Genomic DNA, 18,586 nt, shown 5'->3' on the forward strand with positions numbered 1-18,586 from the left:
CTTTAGCTCTCTATCTTTAGCGACTTTGAGTGACAACCTAACACTCAAATGAATCAATGAATTGGTTTGTAGCTTAGTACAAACCTTTCGACATGGTTCTTATTGGCTACATCAATATGCCGTTATGGTACTTAACATTCTCGTTCATGCTAAAATCCTCTCATCTTCCACATTCAACTCAAAAAAATAAAAAACAAAACTTAGATTTGGACAACTTTAAACATTAAACTGTACATATCTCGTGGGTAAATATACTGTGCATAAAATTATTTTCTAAACATTGAACATAATAAAGACATAGGCTTCTTTTCGTGCATTGTAAGTTAGCATTTGATACTATAAAGCACCTCATTATTTTCTAAACATTGGACTCGTGCAATGCACAGTCCAAGTGGAAAGGGATTTCCAGGACATCAAAGTACCATTATTAATCAAAATAATATTGTCTTGTAAGGTAGTGAAAACATAAATATTGAAACATTCTCATTTCCCTGTCTTCCTTCATCTTTAAGGAAGTAGGGATCCTTAATACTTAAACCCCTCTGTCTCCACCTCATTATACTTTCTTATGGCACGCGAATTAAGGGAATAACTTAGAGAAACCAAAAGCCAAGAATGACAGATGGTTGGAATTTTTTGGGTAAAAGGGCATGATTTCATTTCAAGCAAAGGAAATGGCCTCCTTTACCTTTAGCTCTTTCACCCTTTGTTTGGGATTGCTGTTGGGCTTTCAAGTCACTTTTACATGGCACAAGCAACCTATTTTAATTTGTCCCTTTTTTTTTTGGGTTAAATATTTTGAGTACCATTAGAGCACTAGTAGTGGGCTCAACAAACTTTAGCTAAAATTTAGTTAAAGTTTTCACTTTTACAAATTTTAGCTAGCCACTTTTTGTAACACAAATAATAGGCTCAACAAATCTTTTACTATTCAATTAAAATATTGATTTTGAACTTTTTATTGAATTTTAATTCTAATTCGGTTCAACAAATTCGGTTTCATCACAATACATCACAAGAAAATGAAAATATAAACTGATGGATGAAAAAAAAATTTGTCAAATTCGGTTTCATCACAATACATCACAAGAAAAATATAAATTGATGGATGAAAGAAATTTGACCACCCATTATCAGTAAATTCGGTTTCATCACTACATCACAAGAAATTCCCAAATTTTACAGCAACAATATTTCTCGGAGTGGTTCATCAGAATTTTATCAAATCAATACACCAAAATCAAATTCCAGAAATTCAATCAACCATTGAGAATTCTCAAAAAAAAAAAAAAAAAATGGAGTTCAAACATCAAAGAAGAAAAATCCCATCCAGTCCGTTCTTGTTTTCTAGAAAATGCATAAAAAAACAAAAAAAGAGAAACAGAGGAGCACGATGGCCTAGGATTTATCGGTGCTCAGATAATCATTCGGTGCTGCAGCTCCAAATCGTCCGGTGCTTGAATCCCGTCCGGTACCAAAACCAAAAGCTCCATTCGGTGCTGCCCTTCACTAGAAATCGCAAGAAAAAAAATAAAAAAACAGAGGAGACCCAACAATGAAGGCATGGGATTTGGCGGCTTACCGACGGTCCTTTTATTCTCACGGGGTTGCGTCCGTCGGTGCTGTAGCTGGGAGACAATGGAGTCCGTCCGGTGCTGCGGTTGTTCTCGTTCGGTGCTGCAGACGCTGGAGCTGGGAGGCAATCCGGGAGTTGGTTCCGGCCACTGAAATCGAAAAATCTGGGAGAGAGCTGGGAGGTTTTTCAGTTTCTATGGTGGGTTTTGCTCAAGTGAAGGAGATGAAAGGGGAGAAGGGCAGAAATTTTTGCCTACGCGGGAGATAACGTGAAACGGGGGGTAATATTTTATTCCAAAAATATTATTTAGCTAGTGTCTTGGGCTCAATAAATTTGGCCAGCCAAAGGGTTGATGGCTAAATTTACTATACACTTGTTGAGTTCATTGTAGAGATTTATTTCACATTTTAGCTATTCTTTGACAATAATTTAGTTTTATTGAGCCGACTACCAATGCTCTTACCTCATAAGATCTCTGACATTTGTCCTTATCTAGTGATTTCCTTTTGTTTTGTAAAGGATTCACTAACTTTTTCTTCGTTCTAGCAAAAATTACTCATTTCTAATTCATAATTGACAATAATGGAAATAAATTACTGTTTTTTGGAAGCAAAAAACTATTAATTTTTCTTTTCTAACCAAGATTCTATTTCAACTTAATTTGCAATATATATAATCCTTCGAAAAAGTTAAAGAATAATTAGAGTTTTGCTATACATAAACTTACACACCACACGTAACATAGTTTTATATTTTTTTGAGATTATTCTTCTTAAATTAATTAAATTTTTTTACTAATTATTCAAACATTTGATAAAATAAAAAAATAAAAAATAAAAAGTGATCTGGTGTGGTGTGTGAATTTATATTTAGAGTTTTTCATATATATTTAAGAGTCAACCATATTTAAATGATGACGTGAGTTAATACTGATAACTTCGAGATATCAAGGATAAGATATCTGTCAATGGAAGATATGAAAATGTTTCTATTCCAACTATTTTTGCCCATAGAGCCACCCCCTTAGGAGTTTTAGATGAAGCCGCCCAATCATGCGGATCCAATGTAACGAGGGAAACTGTTGCCTTGCGAGCCAATTTATTAACATATATTTGAAAGGATACCATAAATCAGTATAAAGAACTCACCTAGCTATATTCCAACGAGAATCTTCCATCCATTCCATCTCCATATGTCCTCTTATAGAACGTGCACTCTATCCATCCATCACCTTAGGCTAGAGGCTCCATTTCTATTTGTAATAATGGTGTCACCCTTTCATCGCGTGGTGCAAGTTCAACACTTATTGTATAATCAAGTGATACGACCTTTCATGAGTGGATACCACCTATAACCTATATAAAGTAGAACACTTTATTATACGTGGACCACGTTATCAAGTAATGGGTCGGCTTCCCTCTTTTATCAAGTACCTCATCCCATTTTTATTTTTTTTTTCCCTCCTCATCGAGGGTCATCAAAATTGTACGTTAAATATTTACGTTTACTTCAACGGATCATATTTAAATTTTGGTAACTATTGAGTGGTTATATTTTATGATCTATTGACCAAGTCGAATTAAGACCAAGTCAGATACCAACGATTTTTCAGTTCTTTTAGTATAAATCACGTCATTTCACCCATCAAGATGCCGCCTAGTGGTCAAGGGCAGACTCAAACATTATGAGTTCGATTCCAGGTTATGCACAGTTGTGGCAGATGAAATTTTGTATATGGGATAGCTCCCTATGTTAGGCATCCAGAACTAGATGGTAAGGCTTATATTCTTTTCACTGACGATAATATTGTAATTCATAGCTCCAAACTTACCACGGAGGAAGAAGGTCTCCCTTCCATTGACATAATGCTTGTGCTTAAGTATAGAGGTCTTAAAGGGATTACAACATAAGTAATGAATTTGTACAACTCAACTAATGAACTAAATATGTAATGAAAGAATACAACCATGCTGAATAACATCTGTAATATTAAACGGCAGAATCACTGGGACTTATACTGTGCTGTTTTTCTAGTTTTTGATGTCAAGAATCTCAGGTAGTTATATTTGCCTCATTTGAACCATTATGGTTATAAACAATATCACCATATCACCAGAAAATAAAGAAGACACTTCAGCAAATGGACAACACAACAAATGATGTCATTCGGAATAATCTGGAATAGCTATATGTATACGTGTCCCACAAATACCTTTCTGTTATAGAGAATATGCTGTACTCATTTGTGTATAAATAGACTACTGTGCACTGCAGAATATTCAATGAGAAATACGTTTGAATTGTTTTGTTCAAGTCTACTTTATTCCTTTTATTCTCTCTGCCTCTCTGTTTGTCATTATGGTATCCAGAGCTGGTTAAAGGACTCACGTCCGAAACGTATCCATGGCTGAACCTCAGAAATTTTCCCTCCCCTCTTCCTCCCATTTTCTTACAGTTAAGTTAAACCATAATAATTATTTGTTGTGGAAGGCTCAGCTTATGCCTTACCTCACCAGTCAGAACATTCATGGATATATTGATGGGTCCATCACGGCCCCCAAACTGCTTGATGAAAGTCCTGTGCAAGAACGTTCAGATTATCTTCACTGGAAACAACAAGATCAAGCTATAATGGCCATCCCCATCTCTTCTCTTTTCGAAAATGTCATAGCCCATGTTGTCGAAGCCTTAACATCACGTGAAATCTGGTTGATTTTAGAGGATCTGTTTGCCTCCCAATCTCAAGCTCGAGTTATGCAACTCCAATATCAGCTCTCCACACTCAAAAAAGTTTCCGATACAATTGCCAGTTACTACCAAAAGGCAAAACTCATTCGGGATACTCTTGCAGCTGCTGGAAAACTGTTAATGTCCTCTAATTTCATTGCTTATGTGTTGGCTGGATTGGGCACCGATTTTGATTCGGTTGTTACCTCCATCACAACTCGAGTAGAACCTCTCACTCCCTCTCAAGTCTATAGCTTTTTACTCAACCATGAATCACGCATATCTTACCATCAGACCACTCTCACTGCATCACGAGAATTTTCTGCAAATGCAACAACCATCAACACTTCACATAACAGTAACAGAGGAAGAGCTCCTTCAAGAGGCAGAGGAGGTTACCGGGGACGTGGGCGTGGCCGCAATGCAGGTCGATTCCCACCCTCACACTTTGCACCCAATCGTTCACCTTGTCAGGTGTGCCATCGCCATGGTCACACTGCCCTTCAGTGCTACTTTAGGTTCGATCACAGTTATCAATCCCCTTCTCCTCCTACTTTTTCTGCTCATTACACTGCCGCACCCTCCTGTCCATCTGACACTGTTTCCACAATTGATAGTAACTGGTACCCGGATTCAGCTGCCACACACCATTTCACACACAATTTATCTAACCTCTCCCTGAATCCTTCTGAGTACAAGGGCGATGACGAAGTCCGGGTTGGCGATGGAAACTCACTGCCTATTCATCATGTTGGCACCTCCCACATAGCTTCATCATCTGGCAATCTTCTACTCTCTCATCTATATCATGTGCCTTCTATTTCAAAAAATTTAATTTCAGTTAGAAAGTTTTGTGAAGATAACTCTGTCTTTTTTTAGTTTCACTCGTCTTGTTTTTATGTGAAGGATTCTCGCTCCAAGAGAACTCTCATCCAAGGTCATACTGATCAAGAAGGCCTCTACGTTTTCCCCTCTACACAATCATCTCCTCAAGCTTACCACGGGTCCAGAGTCACTCCCTTTCAATGGCATGCTTGTTTGGGGCATCCATCTATGCAGCTAGTCCACAAAATAATCTCACAGTTGTCTCTACCTATGAAATCCTCTACTCACGATGGGCTGTGTTCCTCCTGCTGCCAAGCCAAAATACATCAACTTCCGTATGCTTCATCTCAATCTTGGACCACCGCCCCTCTCCAACTTCTGTTTGCTGATGTATGGGGACCAGCTCCCATTTTGTCTAGAGGAGGTTTTCAATATTATGTGTCGTTTGTTGATGACTATAGTCGATTTACATGGATTTTTCCTTTAAAATGTAAATCCGAGGTCGTCAATACTTTTCTATCTTTTAAGCGTCTTATTGAAAATCTTCTTAATACCAAAATTCGTGCTTTGCAATCCGATTGGGGTGGTGAATTTCGCTCACTCAATTCCATATTACAATCTCTTGGCATTTCTCATCGCTTGTCTTGTCCGTATGCACATTCTCAAAATGGATAGGTTGAACGCAAACACCGACACATTGTTGAGACCGGACTCTCTTTACTTGCTCATTCTCATTCTCCTCAAAAATATTGGTCTGATGCTTTTGTTACCGCAGTCTACTTAATCAATTGTCTACCTACTCCCGTTTTAAAAAATAAATCTCCATTTGAATTAATATAGAATAAAAGCCCCAACTTTACCTTCCTAAAGACTTTCGGTTGTCTTTGTTGGCCAAATCTTAGGCCATACAACAAGCATAAAATGTCATATCGATCTCTACCGTGTGTGTTTCTTGGGTATAGTCCCAATCATCATGGGTATCTGTGTTACCATCTTCCTAATTCTAGGATGTACGTATCACGTGATGTTTTATTTGATGAAGAGGTCTTTCCTTTTAAACAATCTGTCTCCAGGCCATCACCGACTGCCTCCAGCCCATCAATTTCTACACACACATATCTGCCTACCTTCTCCCCCTACACGTCTGTAAATCACCAACAGCCCACTCCACCTTCCTCAGCTCCTCGTACGCTACCCGAACCATCCTTACACTCCTCTCGGCCCATTTCACCTACACTCCCTTTGTCTAGTTCTTCATCTTCTACTTTTGAGCTCATTACCCATTCGGAACCTAAGCCCATCCTAGAGTCTCCTATCGAGCCCCACTCACCGATAGGATCACTCGGGTCTTCTTCTCCCCTGTCTAGGGCACACTCGTCTCCTCCATTGCTGCCCGTACCTGCTCCTCTTCCACCTTCTAATGTCCATCCCATGACCACTCGTTCAAAAACAAATCTTCATTTTCCCAAAGTTCGAACAGATGGCACTATTGCTTGGTCGAAACCCATGCCCATGTTACCTCCGCTGTCACTCCAGATGACCCTTCCTCTGTCACTGAAGCTTCCAAGTTCCCTGAATGGAGAAAAGCTATGCAGGCCGAGTTCGACGCTCTTCTCTCTAACAACACGTGGACACTTGTTCCACCCTCTTCCACTCAGAATTTAGTGGGATGTCGCTGGATTTTTAAAACCAAATACCTTGCCAATGGCTCTGTCAAACGCCGGAAAGCACGGCTGGTCGCCAAGGGGTACAGCCAACTCGAAGGCTTGGACTACTCCGAGACCTTTAGCCCTGTGGTCAAGCCGACAACTATCAGGTTGGTCCTTTCTATTGCTTAGTCTGCTAGATGGTCGGTTCATCAGTTGGATGTACAGAATGCGTTCTTGCATGGAACTTTAGATGAAACTGTGTTCATGTCTCAACCTATGGGGTTTGTTCATCCTCAGTTTCCAAACTATGTGTGTAAATTGAATCGTGCTTTATACGGCCTTAAACAGGCCCCTCGTGCGTGGTATGGTCGTCTGAGTCGTAAATTGGTGGAACTCCGTTTTGTGATTTCTAAATCTGATACCTCCTTATTTGTCTATCGGCATCACTCTACGGTCATTTATTTCTTGATGTCGATGATGTTGTTCTCATTGGGTCTGATCCCCACGCCATAACACAGCTTATTCAATTGTTAAGTGTTGAATTTCCTTTGAAGGACCTTGGTGAACTTCACTATTTTCTTGGTATTGAGTGTCACCGAAATCCCAATGGTTTAATTTTGTCTCAGAAGAAATATGTCCTGGATCTCCTTAAAAAGATCAACATGACCAACTGTAAACCTGTGACCACTCCCATGTCCCCTTCCACAAAGTTATCTGCGTTTGACTCTACTTCCATGGAAGATCCCACACTGTACAGAAGTGTGGTAGGAAGCTTACAGTATCTACTCTTCACCCGACCTGATTTGGCATTCTCTGTCAATCGCGTATGTCAGTATAAGCATGCCCCGTGCATTTCTCATTGGTAGGCTGTAAAAGGAATCTTACGATACCTCAAACACACTTTGCATTATGGTCTGGTTATTTCGGCTTCTACTTCACCTGTTCTAGCTGCCTTCTCGGATGCCGATTGGGCAGGGTCTCCAGATGATAGGAAATCTATTGGTGGTTATTGTATGTTCTATGGTGCTAATCTCATTTCCTGGAGTTCAAAGAAGCAGTCCACCATCGCAAGGTCCAGCACAGAGGCTGAATACAAAGCCACATGCGAACTCATATGGGTTCAAACATTGCTATCTGAGTTGGGTGTCTTTCTTTCTAAGCCTCCAATTCTTTATTGTGATAACTTGGGGGCTACATACTTATCAGTAAATCCTGTCATGCACTCTCGTACAAAGCAAGTTGACATCGATTATCACTTTGTTTGGGACAGAATTCACAATAAAACTCTTCAAGTTTCATTTCTATCAAGCAAGGATCAGCTAGCAGATGTATTCACAAAGCCACTGAGCACAACTCGTTTTGGAACACTCAGGTCGAGCCTCACAGTCCTTCCAGGACTGCTGGACTCGCAGGAGGCTATAAACAATATCACCATATCACCAGAAAATAAAGAAGACACTTCAGCAAATGGACAACACAGCAAATGATGTCATTCGGAATAATCTGGAATAGCTATATGTATACGTGTCCCACGAATACCTTTCTGTTATAGAGAATATGCTGTACTCATTTGTGTATAAATAGACCACTATGCACTGCAGAATATTCAATGAGGAATACGTTTGAATTGTTTTGTTCAAGTCTACTTTATTCCTTTTATTCTCTCTGCTCCTCTCTGTTTGTCATTAATGGTTAACACCCCCTTGCAAGTTGATGGGGAGTGGTTGAAGCATCAGCATGCAGCAATAAAAGCCTGGCAGTAGTGAGTCCTTTTGTAATTATATCAACACACTGCCTTTAAGGAGAAGATTTAGTTAAGCCAAATATCATTGTTGAGTACTTTTTCTCAGATGAAGTGATAATCCACTTCAATTTGCTTGGTTTGAGCATGGAAGACGGTGTTAGAAGCCAAAGCAAGAGATCCCATGTTGTCACACCAGATCATGGGCGTAGTGGGAAAAAAGATTTTAAGGTCTTTGAAGAGCATTCTGATCCAAAAGAGCTAAACAATGGCTATGGCAAGGGACCTATATTCAACTTCCGTGCTGTTGCGATAGACAACGGCTTGGTATTTTTTGCACTCCATGAGATGAGACGGACCAAAATCCATACCAAATCTGGTGGTTGATCATCTATCATCTATGGAGTCTGCCCAATCTAACTCACAATAGGCAGCAAGGGAGAGTGAACCACGAGAGAGATGCTGACCATGGGTGATGATACCTTTGAGATATCTTAATACTCATTTAGTTGCAGACCAATGAGTGCTGGTAGGGACATGAAGGAATTGACAAAGTTGGTTGACTGAGTAAGCAATGTTAGGTCTGGTCGGTAGGATTGGTCAGTAGGGCTGCGTCCAGCCCCCGTCTGGGCATGTAGGTGGATGCCCATGCGTATTGTTTGGCCAAGTTGAGATAGGTTATGCAAGTTTTAGACTCTTGCTTGACTGTTTGTAGTTGTCTTTTTAAATGAGAAACACGGGGTCAAGATTGTGAGGCAAACTGTGTGGCAAAAGAGGTTCGAACCAGCTTAGAGGTATTGAGACTATAGCTCGTACCCAGAAACCCCTCTGTAAGGGTTGCATTCAACCAACTGAGAATAAACTAATCTTTCTTTATCCAAAGGACAAATTCAGGGTTGAGTTTGGGGGTGGGATTGTCAGCAGAGGTGGGAATGAACTGGGGTGGACAAGGTTCACTCCCATCAACAATTCCCAGAAGATCATAGCTGTGTAATGCAGGTAAAAATTGAGATAACCACAGTAGGTAGTTATACTGATCTAGTTTAATAGAGAGAAATTTTGTGATGTTTAGAATAGTAGAGGTGCTAATGGAATTAGTTTTTGCCATAAAGAACGAAGGTGTTAGCCTTTATGGCTCTTGATACCAATAAGAGAAAAAGACGAGGAAGAAGGTCTTCCTATCATTGATATAATGTTTGTTTAAATACAGAGGTTTATGAGAGATTACGACATATGTAATGAATTTGTACAGTTCAACAAAGGAACTATATATGGAATGAAAGAATACAATCATGCTGAGTAACTTCTGTACCATCTAACGGCAGAATCATTGGGGTTTATATTGTGTTGATTTTCTACTTTGTGATGACAAGAATCTCATGTAGTTATATTTGCCTCATTTGAACTATTATAGTTAACAGTGTAGTCACTTGACCCTGCTGGAAAGATGACTACTCTAACTAGGGGATCATTTCCATTGGGAGTAAAACTCAGAAAATGGACCTGAATTCATGTACTCAAGATTAGACGTTGGAAAGACCTAATTATATAGACATATTCATTAATAAGGAAGGTAGCTTTGAGGTAAATTTAAAACAAATGCTGTTTCGACATTTCTTGCATTCCAGTGCAGCATTTGTCTAACCTGTGAACTACTAACGTCCAAGTCGACATCTGTGAATTTAGACAGTTCTGTAATGTGAGGCTCAAGATCCGAGTAGCTGACGCTCAATAAGATGCCAATTTTCTGTTGCCCGATTGGCGCGGTTGGCTTCCCATGTGTATCCATCAAAGTTAATCGAAAGAATATAACAAGAGAGTCTCACTCCATATATATCAATGTTAAATCCTAAAAGTTTGTACAATAATTTAGGAGATTTTAAGCCAAAAATACCATCGTTAGATCTTCCCTTCTGTTGCAGGTAACTCCTTACACACCAAATTTAGAAAATCGGGGGAAAAACATGTAAAACAAATTAACAAGAAATTTCCAAAACCAAATTCAAGATTGCCAATTTGACTACAGGCATTGCAACTAGAAGGATACGCCACCTAGATGTTGAATCGGAAGCAGCCTCATGCGGCCTTGCTTCATTCATATAGAACAAGTTCTATCATACATAAACTGCATTGATTATTTTAATACAGCACTGAAACAATAAACCACTGATTTCAGATTTATAGACAACTGGTCTATGCTTAAAGATTTGAGGATAATGCTCAGCCAGAAGTCTTCTGTGCAAATGCAGCATGACAGCAACTTGTCCATCTGGCAGTTATTGATACTGTTGTTTAAACATCCTGCAATTGCACCCAGCAACGGAGATTGGTTACTCAAGCCACTGTCTCTGCTACGGTTTTCGGCTGTACTGTGCGACGCCAACTTGAAAAATTAGCACCCCGAGAAACAAGGTAAACTATAAATCCAATATATGCCGCCGTAAAAGTAGCCACAACAGAGCCAAACAACACCCCATTAACTTCAGAGGAGAAGAAGTCAAGCAAAAGATACCCATTAATCACTATTACCAGTGCTGCCACAAGCCACGCAGCCATCTACAAACAAAAGATAAAACAGAGAAAGGTAAGCTTTTCTCCCATTACTAATTTCCTTTTCTATTACTGTACAAAAAAATATACCATCTGGGCAGCATGACTAGCAAGTACTGGAAAATAATGAGGGGATCGTGTTTTTAGTTTTCTTTCCTATAAATTTATAAGAAACATAAAAACTCGTTGAGCAAAAGTCTTTCTGCAGATAAAGAAGACCCAATAGCTTGATACCTGCAGGCAGCTCTGTCAAATTACCACAGCAAACAACATGTCGAACAAGTAAATGTGCAGAAAATATCCCCCATATATATATAGACACCAGACTAGGAAGACAGTCACCGGATTTATGCCTAAGTTCATCCTATGCTGAAAATTAGATTTTGCTTCCAACTTCAAGGAGCGGTTGGGTATTAGGGAACACATGATCAGTAATAAGGTGAAGGGAAGCAGTGAACACACTTTTTAAGTGGCTAGTTCTTTATGAAAACACATCTATTAACTAAACTATGAGAGAATTTGACAGTGGGAAATTACATGTTGACATTCAACTTTTTCCTCCAGAACAAACAACATAATCCTGACTTCTACACCAATATGAAGGTGGTCGCATTCCCCAATTTCATGTAGTAATCTGACTGCTACACCAATCGCATTAGCACTCCCTCGCAAATGATTATACCATCCCCTCTTAGTGAGCAAAGGTCTTGCGATATACTGGACCAAACCCCACTACTTTCTTTTATTAGATCACCAGAGAATTTAGCAAAATACAATTGATCGAAGTAACAAATACAGATATAAAAAATGCCACTGCCATGCAAGTAACAGACTGCAATACCAAGTCAGCTATGCATACATGTATGTATGTGACTAATCAAATCACTTGGTAAGTAACAGGAATTCAAAAAAAGAAGCTAAACTCAACAACTGGGCACAGACTAAAGAGTAATTTTCAAATGACCAACAAAGTGATATGACATTACCATTTCAATCTCTAAAGATGAGGCCATACCCAGAATAGAACTATGCACAGAATTATTGTCCAATACCAAAGAAAAGAAAAGACAGAGATTGTAAGAGTTATACAAGATACCCTCAAATTACTTGCTCAAAGTCAAGTCAACTGAAGACTTCTGTAAAATGTATACATAGATTTCAAACCTGATGGCATCAAACGCTCATTCCCAAGAAATTAAAAATGGAAGGGTTTGATAGTAAAGATGCAGACTATAAAGGATTAACATACCTTGAGAACTGGGCCAATTTTAAAAGTGCCCATAATCTGCTCCCTTGACACCAAAAAAAGCAGGGGAATAAGTGCAAAGGGAATCTGGACTGACTGAAGCACATTAAGCCATTCATTTAGAACATCTAAGGCGCCCTCAGAGGTATCAAAGACAAGAGCAACTATAATAGTTGGGATGATTGCAAAGCTTCGTGTGATCAATGCTCTCATCCATTTTTTTAACCTCAAGTTTAGGAAACCACCCATGATAAACTGCCCTGCATAAGTACCGGTCATAGTGCTACTTTGACCAGCAGCTAATAACCCAATACCCCAAATATATAAAATTGGAAAAAATCCACCCCCATACTTCTCTTGGAGATACCGTCCTGCATTTAGAAGGCCAATCCTATCCGCTATTTCTGTACCATAAAACCCTTGGGCAAACACAGTTGTAACAAATAGATTGATAATGAATGACACAACAAGGGCTACAGTGGACTCAATGGAGTAGTACTTAAGAGCTTCTTGGACATGGCCTTTCTTGCTATGGTCAATCTCCCTTGATTGTACAAGAGCCGAGTGCAAGAAAACATTGTGAGGCATAATAATGCAACCCACAACTCCAACAGCCTGCCGTATTGTTCTGGAGCTCAGTTTTGGAACTAAAATACCTATGAAAATGTATCCATTTGACTGCATATTAGTTCAAGGTAGCACAATAGTCTGAAAATTGCAGGAATATAAAACAAATTATAGGTAGAAAAAGATACCAAACAAAAGGAAAACATTTTCTTACCGAGAAGAAGTTCTATGCCACTTGGCTTTGTTTCACCAAACATCCAAGCAAATGAAACTGCCATTGTCCCAATAAGAACAGCAAAAACCGCTTCCAATTTCCTTACACCATAGTTCTCAAGAAACAGAAAAATAAAACTGTAGAAGACAATAAAAAGAATTATATTCAAAGCTATAATTTGTACACAATACATGATTCAGTTGCTCAAAAGGTTAAAAGAAAGCAAATTCATATTTCAATTTTATTTTTTTGACAAAACAACATCTCTTTCACTTGGAATTTCAGCAGAACCTGTTTAAACCATCCCGTATGATAGAGAGATTTTTATTTTTATTTTTCGTCAAAACCTAACTCTGGCTGGTTTCCACTCAGTTTTCCCGGAAACCAACCAGAGTTTACCATTTTGATTACAAAAAAATAGCATAATTACCGAGATATATTAAAAAAAATACCATTTACCATCTCAAGGACCCGAAATATAGTTAAGCGAGTAAAACCCATTAAAACTCAGTTCAGCGTCAAACATACTCTAACCGGAAAAAAGCCACAGAGATGTTTAAATGTCCTAAACTTCAACTTCAAATATTTTTGCAAATAAAAACCCCAAGAGCTCGAATTCAGAAGAGCAGATTAAGAAATTTGATTATGTCTATCAAAACCAGCAAAATAGCACTAGTAAGAATTGTTATAAGAAGAAAGAAAAAAAGAAACTTTGTAAATAAATTGATTACCAATCAAAAGCGGTTATGATGACCCCCGCCCAGAGAGGCAAAACTCCATTGCTCAAAATGTTAAGCGCAATAGCACTACCAATAACCTCCTGAATATCAGCCCCGATTAGCGCCAACTCGGTCATGACCCAAAGCACCATCCTTGCCCACGTGGGGTACTCTTCCCTGCAGAGCTCGGCTAAGTGACGCCCAGTGGCAACGCCGAGCCGTGCCGACAGAAGCTGTACCAGCAGTCCCATGGCCGTGGCCCACATGAGAAGCCACAGCAGCGAGTACCCGGCGATCGCGCCGGCCTGGAGATCCCCCTCCAGGTTCCCAGGATCCAGGAACGCTATGCTCATCAAGAAACCGGGCCCTGTGAAAAGCCACAGCTTTTTCCACGAGAACGGCGGGGCGCGGCAGGACCCGGAGGTAGAACCTTCATCAATTCCAATTATCAGGACCTTCTCGTCCGATTCGTAGGCGGTATCTTGTTGCTCCTCCTGGTCCGAGTCCAGTAACAGCGGCTGCTGTTGCTCGGGCTCCTGGGGTGGCATGGTACGGGTTTGGGTTATGGGTTTCGGAGTGAGAAAAAGACAGCTGAAATGGCTAGTTGAGTAATGGTAACAAAGCAAAGACTTTTGGGAGTGGTGGATGTTGTTGGTTTATATCGTCCTCCCCCGGGCCTAGCCTGAGCAACAATGCTACCGTTAACGCTAAGAGATAGAAAGGGAGCACCCGACCTTTTTCTTTTTCTTTTTTTGCTTGTTGGCTTCTGATCTAGTTGGAGAATTTACAGATTCTGTATGAGTAATGAATGAAAGCGCGGCACGTGGAGCAGAACGTGCGGGACATTTTGACAACATTTGATTATCCATTATTCTGTATTAATGATATTTTTGTCATTTGATTTATCTTTTGTCAATTGAAATATGTTATCCTTTTGCAAATATTAACCACTGCGGAAGCAGAGACTATACTAGGAGACATGTTTTGATTGGGTTGATACAGTTTATGAATGCTCCTCGCAAAAGGGATAAAGAACAAGAAGGCTTGTCAGAACGTTTAGCGAGAATAGATTTCTTCGATGCTTGAGTTATCTGATCTCCTTAATTCTCTCTTTTAAGGTAGAATCTAAATAGATATTTTTTGGTTTGGTGACCCTCATCTTTCGCTTCTAATTTGCTCTCCTTTTAATGCCCTCCAGAAACATTCACCGTAATTTTACCTATTCTTTGTTAAAAATTCTACTTATCATTATTCTTACACGTATTATATATAATTTTTTATTTGATCATTTTTCCTTTTTTAGTCTTTGATCCCTGTGCATTAAATGCTACATGTACATATGACGGCTCATCAAAGATGAGACACCCATGCTCTACCTAGGTCATGATATCGCATCCAATGCTTTGTATTTTAAGGTTACATTTGAAGCTATCGCTTCTTGGCAGGCTACTCTTCATAATCTATACAAGCTCAATTGAGTTGCAACGGTTGATAAGATTCATTATAAGGTTAGATTTGGAGTTATCATTCGTAATTATAAGGATTCTGTTTTAGATATCTTAAAGAGAAACTCTGATTTATATCCTAATTCATTACTAATTAAGGCATTTGCAACCCTGCATGTTGTTAATTTCTATAAGGATTTGGGATTAAAACAAGTCATATTAGAGGATAATTCTCTGCAAATAGTTAAAATGATTCAAAAATAACAAGTAGATGACACTTGTTATGACGTGTTTATTACAAAAATTATTGAGAATATTATATATATACCTCTCTCTCTCTCTCTCTATATATATATATAGAGAGATATATATATATATATATATCAATGGTTAGTGCACCATATAGGGAGGGAATGTATCAAGGTTGCTCATGCCTTAAGCAAAAATGCTTTGGGGTCCATGTTGTTATGATTGATCTTGAAGTAATTCCTCAATGTATTCTCTCATAATGTTGATGCTTATTAATAAAGTTTCATTTTTCTCTAAAATAAAAAAATTATATTTGGATGTAAATATCACATCAATCCATTTCAAATTAATCATTAATGAAACTTATTACTTTTTCAACTTTCCATATAAAGTTTAAATTTATCTCAATCTATTTTATACATTCAAATATATATAAAAACCTCTTCACAATTTTATAATCAAATACATCTCAATAGAATTCATAAAATACTATTTACACATTAATTCAAATCATCTAAAATTACGTCAACATTTAAATACAGTAAGTTTCGGACCTTTTGTGACTCATCCACTTTTGATCGAGATTTTAGGCGTCCCATGATTTAATTAAGCCTTATAGTATTAAATGCTTATTTTTTGGTATGTTTAGTCTCAATGAATAGAATGTTCTCACAATTTATCAGGACTTTCAACACAAATGGCTCGACCATCATCCTAAACTTTGTAATCTTGATCATAATCATATTTTAAATAGTTTTTATTTTTATTTTTATCAACTGTTTAATTAATAATTATTTAAATATATCCCATCATTGAATAGGGCAGAAAGGAGGGGGAAGATAAATGGAAGGTGCTACAATTTCTTTTTGTTTTTTCATTCAGAGTTTCTCAACATTTTCAAGATAAATAGATCGACCACTCATCATTGTATAATTTTAATTATAAAAGCCAAATCAGCTTTGAAGTTTTCAAATGGATGGCCACGGAAAACAGAGTAAACATCACTCTGTCGGGAGGGCTAACTCCTACACCAAACATCACAACTCCATTTCCCAAGCATCCTTTGATTCCTTCTCAATATATCACTTCAAATTTTGTACATTCCGGCCACGGTGTCTGCTCATTCGACTCTTATCAGCTTCCCCCAATTTTTTTGCAGCACGCGACCCGAAGCCTCTAATCCTTAACATGCTGCCACATTTCAGAAAGTTTAGAGGGACTCGTGTCCAATGCTAAGTGTGCGTGGGGGCCACGAGTCTAGCTACGCCTATGTCGTGGAAGCTCGTGGCTGCACGGGCTTTCGTGTTTTCTTTAGATGACAAAACTAAATACTATTTAAAGAGTCTGAGGCCAGACGCAACTGCCAATCCAATCCTCCCGGGCCGGTCTACTTGACAAATTTGCAAATGTCGTCATTATCTCTATAAATCAAACACTGCAGTCTTCAATTTCAACGTCAGGGAAAAAAAAAATGAAATACAAAATCAATCTTATATCCAACTTGATTTTTTTTTTTTCTTTTCTTTTCTTTTCTTTTGAAACACGTCATTTTTAGGTTATTAAATAGACACCAGGCAACGTAATGTGCATTTGAAGAAGAGATGGGCTTCAACAAGCTGTAATGGAACCGGACACTTGATGATCATCATGGCCCAATATTAAAGTCGATGAAACAAAAGACATTAAGCAAGCCCATCATGGCCCAATATTAGACGAGGAGAGGAGTACTTATATGAACTGCCATCGCCGGGATGAAATTCTGAGTTTAGACTTGCGGCTTGCATTATAACAACAGAATGATATCCTAAAAACTCGTTTTTAATGGATTTCCACAAAAAGCAAAGGGACAGAATGATTACTCTAAGCAATAGCCTGCAACCAAATAGACAACAGCTTACAAAGTGCACATATTCATTTGTTCCTCTTCATAAAGCATGCATGCATATAGAATAAACATGCAAGCGCCAAAAACGTAAGCAAAACAAAATTCATATATGAATGGAAAGCTTCCATCTATTTTTTGCAACGCTGCCGTCTACTTTACCCATGCAGACTAATCATCCATCCATCCATCTCTTGATGATCATCAGGCGGATCAGTCAGCAGGGAAAGCTCTCTAATTATTATTTTTTTTTTTAAGAAAAAACAAAACAAAACCCCAAGCGACTGCCTTTTGGCTTTCTTTTTCATGCATTTTTTGTAATGTTGAACGGACCGTGACGAACTCCTTTTGGAAAATAAGAATTAAAACGCGAGAATCTGCCTGGTTTTAGAGGAGATCGAGGAGACTCCCATAATTAAGTTGATCAATTTTGTTTACTAAAAGAAATTCGATGAAGAGAGCTAGCTTCAGAAATGAATCAATATTCAACTCATCCATTTTTTATGGAGCGCATGCTTGGAATCGTTTACTCATTTAAGTTGTTATAAATTCCTTAAAAAGCGTGTAGAATTTCTTTTAACCGGACTTTGTTTTAAGGAATTTCCTAGATCTAAAAGAACCCCTGAGAAGGCACAACGTGCTTGTGTGCATGCATCCAGGATACTTTCTGTTCCTTTAACAGTTTCCAAAGTAGCAGCATATATATACATACATATATACATGTCTATATACACACACACACACATATACACACATACACGTTGATCACATTAATTATGCATGGTAAGAAAATAGAGAGGCAGCCGGCAGGGAAGCATGTCTGCCACTTTGGTAAAGAGCAAAAGGAGACAATATCATCCACCTTCCCTTGTAATGGTTATTGTTCACACTGTTGTTAACCTTTCTTATTAATTACTTAGATACAGAAATAACGTCCAGGATGGAGCTGCGCGCTAACATGCATTACAATTATTATGGTAACGAAAAAGATGCTCTTTAATTGTTTCTTTTGTCATCTTATAAGATATTCGGAACATTTAATTAACTAATAAATAAAGCATCTCGATCGATTGGCCGGGCTTAGATCGAAAACTGTCTTCAATTTATAACCCGTTGAAACCTTTGAATGAAATGGTACGACGACAGTTTATATATTTAAATGACCGACATTCTTATATTATATGAGCCATCTAGCT

At 38.4% G+C, this 18,586-nt stretch overlaps 1 protein-coding gene and 1 long non-coding RNA gene across 2 annotated transcripts; both read right to left on the reverse strand.

The window, feature by feature from the left end:
- Positions 1-1,182: 1,182 nt before the first annotated feature.
- LOC122294792 lies at positions 1,183-2,882 on the reverse strand. The gene is made up of 3 exons (XR_006237736.1): positions 2,725-2,882; positions 1,583-1,739; positions 1,183-1,509 (listed from the first exon to the last, which is right to left on the reverse strand). It is a non-coding gene; the product is annotated as an uncharacterized LOC122294792 (long non-coding RNA).
- A 7,623-nt stretch (positions 2,883-10,505) lies between these two features.
- LOC122296122 (metal transporter Nramp3-like) lies at positions 10,506-14,583 on the reverse strand. Its single transcript, XM_043105569.1, has 4 exons — positions 13,827-14,583; positions 13,096-13,232; positions 12,318-12,970; positions 10,506-11,074 (listed from the first exon to the last, which is right to left on the reverse strand). The coding sequence occupies exons 1-4, from the start codon at positions 14,360-14,362 to the stop codon at positions 10,853-10,855; spliced, it is 1,548 nt and encodes a 515-aa protein (XP_042961503.1). The 5' UTR covers positions 14,363-14,583; the 3' UTR covers positions 10,506-10,852.
- Between the last annotated feature and the right edge of the window lie 4,003 nt (positions 14,584-18,586).

This window comes from Carya illinoinensis, chromosome 2 (assembly GCF_018687715.1).
Source record: "Carya illinoinensis cultivar Pawnee chromosome 2, C.illinoinensisPawnee_v1, whole genome shotgun sequence".
Classification (NCBI taxonomy): domain Eukaryota; kingdom Viridiplantae; phylum Streptophyta; class Magnoliopsida; order Fagales; family Juglandaceae; genus Carya; species Carya illinoinensis.